The sequence below is a fragment of the Carcharodon carcharias genome, chromosome 17, assembly GCF_017639515.1.
Source record: "Carcharodon carcharias isolate sCarCar2 chromosome 17, sCarCar2.pri, whole genome shotgun sequence".
NCBI classification, from domain to species: domain Eukaryota; kingdom Metazoa; phylum Chordata; class Chondrichthyes; order Lamniformes; family Lamnidae; genus Carcharodon; species Carcharodon carcharias.
In genome coordinates, this window is record NC_054483.1 from 45,975,266 (window position 1) to 45,981,265 (window position 6,000).

The following is a 6,000-nucleotide window of genomic DNA, read 5'->3' on the forward strand; positions in this document are numbered from 1 at the left end:
ATAAGACAGCCCACTCATTCCAGGCATCAATCTAGTAAACCTCCTCTGAACCGCCTCCAAAGTATTTACATCCTTCCTTAGATAAGGAGACCAAAACTGCACACCTTATTCGAGATGCGATCTCACCAATGCCCTGTATAACTGAAGCATAACATCCTTACTTTTATGTTCAATCCCTCTTGTAATAAAGGATAGCATTCCATTAGCCTTCGGCATACTAATTTTTTGTGACTCGTACTAGAACATCTAGATCCCTCTGTACCTCAGAATTATGCAGCCGTTCTCCATTTAAGTAATACTCTGCTTTTGTGTTCTTCGTGCCAAAGTATACAATTTCACATTTTCCCACATTAAACTTCATTTGCCAGATCTTTGCCCACTCACTCAACCTATCTATATCCATCTGCAACCTTCTCATGTCCTCTTCACAACATACTTTCCTACCTATCTTTGTGTCATCTGAAAATTTAGTTACCATGCCTTCACTCCCTTCATCTAAGTTATTGATGTAAATTGTAAAAAGTTGAGGCCCCAGTACAGACCCCCGGGGGACGCCACTTTTACATCCTGCCATTCAGAAAAAGGCCTATTTATGCATACTCCCTGCTTTCTGCCAGACAGGCACTCCTCTATCCAGGCCAGCATCTTACCCTCTACACTATTCACTTCCTTTTTCTGTAATAATTTTTGACGTGGCACCTTATCAAATGCCTTCTATATTGGGTGGGTGCTTTATCAGTTGGGTTCTATAATGGGCGGGTTCTGTATCGAGTGGGTTCTATATCACAAGGGTTCTGTATTGAGCGGGTTCTATATTGAGCGGGTTCTGTATTGAGCAGGTTGTGTATTAAGCGGGTTCTGTGTTGATCGGGTTCTGCGCCGATCGGGTTCTGCATCGATCAGGTTCTATATCGCGTGGTTTCTGTATCGACCGCTTTCTGTATCTAGTGGTTTCTGTATCGAGCGGTTTCTGTATCCGGCGGGTTCTGTATCCAGCGGATTCTGTATCAAGTGGGTTCTATATCAGGCGAGTTCTATATCGGGCAAGTTCTATATCAAACGTGTTCTATATCGAGCGGGTTCTGTGTTGGGCGGCTTCTTTATTGGACGGGTTCCGTATTGGGCAGGTTCCATATCAAGCAGGTTCTGTATCCGGTGGGTTCTATATTGAACGGGTTCTGTTTGGGGTGGCTTCAGTATCAGGGGGGTTCTGTATCGGGTGGGTTCCATATTGAGCGGGTTCTGTTTATTGGGCTGGTTCTGTGTCGGGCGGGTTCTGTATCGGACGGGTTCTGTATCAGGCGGGTTCTGTATTGGGCGGGTTCTGTATCGGGCGGGTTCTGTATTGAGTGGGTTCTATATCAAGCAGGTTCTGTATCGGTTGGGTCCTATATTGAGCGGGTTCTATAGTGGGTGGATTTTAGAACAACAGTTTATTTAATGGGCATGCTCTATATTAGGCCAGTTACAGAGAGAATGTTTTCTAAATTGGTCAGATTCTAGAGCCCAAGGCAATTTAGCAATTTGGGCAGTCTTTATGAGAGGCAAGTTCCAGAACAGGCAGCTTCTAGAGCGGCAAGCTCTTCAAGTCCTGGTCTCCAGAAAGGGCTGGTTTTAGAGTGAGCTGCTTCAAGATTGGACGAGTTCTAGAACAGATGGGTTGTAGCACAGGCAAGGCAGATAGACTGTGGAAGCGACAGGTTCTGTAAGTGACAGTTTCTAGTATGGGTGATTTGAGAATGGATAGATTGTGCTGTAAGTCAGGTTAATGCCAAGAGGTGAAAATGAAAATGACCCTCGATAAATTTGTCTGCAGATTCATATGCGTTAAAATCTCCAGATTAATCTCTGACTATGGCAGCATACTAGGAACAATTTATCCCCATTGAATTGTGGCTACCTTGCTGTAACATGAGAAATTTGAACCTGCAATGTTTGGTGTGAAATTGAAATTTGGGTTGGGAGATCCACAAGCACTTTGGTTCTTTGTGAGATAATACCTGAGCGTACTACTCTGCCCGCTGGCAGTGAGCACTGGAGAATCAGGGAATAACCTTTAATTTTTTAATGTGCTGACAGGTGTCAAGGGTCACCTTTGACAGATAAATTTTGAATGTTTAACCGCTTGGAGCTAACAAAGCAAAGATTCAAATGCAGGATGTTTTATTATTGAAGAGGATCTAACATTTAGTCTTAAAATTTGCCCCTTAAGAAGTGTTTTGTCATTGTTATGTAAAGTTGGGCTTGATTAACAAATGGAATATTACACAGGGCAGGCCAACCTCTACATCCAAATCTGTCAATGGAATTTGTGTGAAATGCCACACCAGGTGTGCCAATTCATGACATCACGAGGTCAGTTCAGTGCCACACTTGAAATATTGCGCTGCTGTGCCAATTATCAGAGTTAAATTCCGCAAATGGTTTTGTTAAGGGGAGATCATGTCTGACCAATTTGATTGAATTTTTCGAAGAGGTGACCAGGTATGTAGATGAGGGCAATGCACTTGACGTAATCTACTTGGACTTCAGCAAGGCTTTTATTAAGGTCCCGCATGGGAGACTGATAACGAAGGTAAGAGCCCATGGGATCCAAGGCAATTTGGCAAATTGGATCCAAAATTGACTGAGTGGCAGGAAGCACAGGGTGATGGTTGAGGGGTGTTTTTGCGACTGGATGCCTGTGTCCAGTGGGGTTCCATGGGGATCAGTGTTGGGTCCCTTGTTGTTTGTTGTATATATATAAACGATTTAGACTTGAATGTAGCAGGGTTGATCAATAAGTTCGCAGATGACACGAAAATTGGTGGGATGGTAACTAGTGAGGAGGATAGCCTTAGATTACAGGAGGATAAAGACGGGCTGGCCAGATAGGCTGATCAGTGGCAAATAGAATTTAATCCGGCTAAGCATGAGGTAATGCACTTGGGCAGGACAAACAAGGCACAGGAATACATGATGAATGGTAGGACCCTGGGACGTACTGAGAATCAGTGGGACCTTGGTGTGCATGTCCATCTGTCCCTTAAGGTAGCGGGACAGGTAGATAAGGTGGTTAAGAAGGCATACGGATACTTGCCTTTATTAGCCGAGGCATAGAATACAAGAGCAGGGAGGTTATGCTGGAACTGTATAAAACGCTGGTTAGGCCACAGCTAGAGTATTGCATACATTTCTGGAATCTGTATTATTGGAAGGATGTGACTGCACTCGAGAGAGTGCAGAGGAAATTTACCAGGATGTTGCCTGGGCTGGAGAGTTTTATTTATAAGGAGAAATAGACTGGGATTATTTTCCCTGGGGCAGTGAAGATTGAGGGGGGGGCATGTTTGAGGTATATAAAATTATGAGGGGCATAGATAGAGTAGACAGGAAGTAACTTTTCCCCTTGGTGGAGGGATCAATAACCAGGGGCAATAGATTTAAGGTAAGGGGCAGGAGGTTTAAAGGGGATGTGAGGAAGAATTTTTTCAGCAGAAGGTGGTGGGAATCTGGAACTCACTGCCTGAAAGGGTGGTTGAGCCAGAAAACCTCATAACATTTAAGAAGTATTTGGATGTGCACTTGCAATACATGGCATGCAAGGGTATGGGCCTAGTGCTGGAAAGTGGGATTAGAATAGTTAGGCACTTGTTTGACCAGTGCAGACTCGATGGGCCAAAGGGCCTTTTTCAGTGCTGTAGACCTCTTATGACTATGACTATGACTAAATCATATAAGGAACAACTCTCCCTAGTTTCAAAAGCCTCATATCAGGAAAGAGAAATGTAAAAGATGTGAACTGAACAGAAATTGTTGAAGAATTATGACTTTGTGAATTCTTGTGTCTGTAAGTCCATGCACTGGGCAGTAAGAAGTAAGAAAGAGCCAATGCTGGAGGCACCTACTCTACATTCAGGAGGCTCTACCAAGACAGGGGAACAAAGACTGTCAACAGAGGAGGAATGGAGTGAGGTGTGTACTGGTGACACGGAGCAAGCGGATTTAAATGATGATCAGAATTTTTCAGAGAGTCCCATCTCTCCACGTGAGTATAGAAAACTGATTTTTAAAAAAATTCTTTCATGGGATGTGGGCATCACTGTTAAGGCCAGCATTTGCTGCTCATGAACCGAGTGGCTGGACACACCATTTCAGAGGGCAGCCAAGAGCCAACCACATTGGGTTTGGAGCCTGGAGTCACATGTAGACCAGACCAGATAAGGACAGCAGATTTCCTTCCCTAAAGGACATTAGTGAAGCAGATGGGTTTTTACAACAATTGATGATAGTTGCATGGCCATCATTACTGAGACTAGCTTTATATTCCAGATTTAATTAATTGTATTTAAATTCCACCAGCTGCCAGGCCCATGTCCTCAGAGCATTAGCCTGGGCCTCTGGATTACGAGTCCAGTGACATTACCACTGTGCCACCATCTCCACTTTTAAAAAGTTAAACAAGATGAAAATGCTGTGTAAGTGCAGAAAACAGCAACTAAACAGTAGCTGGAGATGTAGAAGTGAAGAGACCAGTTGATGTAACTATTTCAAACATTCAGCATGTTCCTGAGATGTGTGAATGCACTGCAGCACTGAAGCATTCAGCTTCTACAAACCAGGTCAACAGTTAACAGTATAAGCAGAAAGAAACGTAATTAACTTCAATTTGCCTGAAATCAGTGAAGCTTTTATAGCAGTTATTAGAGAGAATTCAGTAACGAAGATAATTACACATTAACAAAGGGTTAAGAAACATTTAACAAGCTTAGTGACTTTTCTGAATTAGACAGCCCGCTCAGAATATAGTAATTGAAAATGGTTATGGTTAATTGGCCTTATGTAAGTATGGGTGGTATAAGTGATGGGGCCAGTCCTATGTGTTTAGTGTGAGATATGTATTTGAATCTGGGTGCAAGAATAGGCTTTGAGCAAAGTAATTTTGTGTTCAACGAGTTTTGAAGGTCCACTTTTTATTTCGTCCTCACTGTGGCCAGATTTATTGCACTTGGAAAGACAGCCATAAGTGTAAGCATCTATAACATGTTAAAGTATTGTATATAACTTCCTGTAGGCATCTCATTTCATCCCCTCATGCTTTGCAGACACCTCAATTATTACATCCTCTGACTCACCACGAGCAATGCCACAGGAAAGCCACTTTCTAACTTGTTTGAATTCTGATTTTCTGCAGGAATTTCCAATGTGAGCAACTGTCATTACCATTTTCGTTGGTCAGCAGACTCTCCTTCAGAATTGCTACGGAAATTCAGAAACTATGAAATCTGACACAGGTTCAAACGCTGAGATGTTATGTAGTTTCTCAATCTTTCTGTTAAAATGTCTTTCACCCAGATAAGTGCTTTCCTTGTTAATTGATGCTTCAGGGAGTCGTCTTATTGTGATATGTTGTGCATGTCCACATACTGTCTTGGTAAAAACACTTACAATTTGTAACCTAAGATTAGAGATGGCAGGTGTTGTTGCAATTTCCTCTTGTGTATGTTATTAAACATTAATTGTAAGACCCTCTACCTGATCTAGCCTTTACTCTGGGCATCAATGGCACACAACTACTTGGATATTATTGCACTAAATTTGATACACCTTTATTAAACCACTAAACAATAATACATACTCATGATAACACTGGTTGCTTAGTTTCCCTGCAAGCTAGTCCTCTCAGTGGTCAATCCACCGACGAGCCCTCCATGTGTGACTTCTGGATGACTGACAAGGTCACCCTAACCACAACAGCAATGATGACTTTGTGTGCCCTATCTTTATGCTGTTCTTGGCTCTGACCTTGTGCCCAATTTTAGCCCAATTAATTGGTTTTCAGTTACGTCACTGTCCTTTTTCATGCCTTCTCTAGATGTCTCCTGTTTAGGACCCTTTCAGGAACCAAGGCTGACAATTGAATAAACATCGCCATTTAGCTTCACCAGTTATCTCTTGTACTGCTATCAATCCCTAAGGGCTGGTAGAGAAAGACAAGTTTATTAGCTCTAGCAAGCGAAA

The 6,000-nt window shown here is 42.6% G+C and overlaps 1 protein-coding gene across 1 annotated transcript in view; it reads left to right on the forward strand.

The window, feature by feature from the left end:
* Nucleotides 1-5,506, forward strand: part of dnajc12 (DnaJ (Hsp40) homolog, subfamily C, member 12) — a 123,327-nt gene extending 117,821 nt beyond the window's left edge. Inside the window, exons 4-5 of the mRNA XM_041209079.1 lie at nucleotides 3,835-4,027; nucleotides 5,174-5,506. Coding sequence (XP_041065013.1) covers nucleotides 3,835-4,027; nucleotides 5,174-5,268 — 288 coding nt within the window. The 3' untranslated portion in view covers nucleotides 5,269-5,506. The remainder of the gene's footprint in view (nucleotides 1-3,834; nucleotides 4,028-5,173) is intronic.
* The last annotated feature ends 494 nt before the right edge of the window (nucleotides 5,507-6,000 follow it).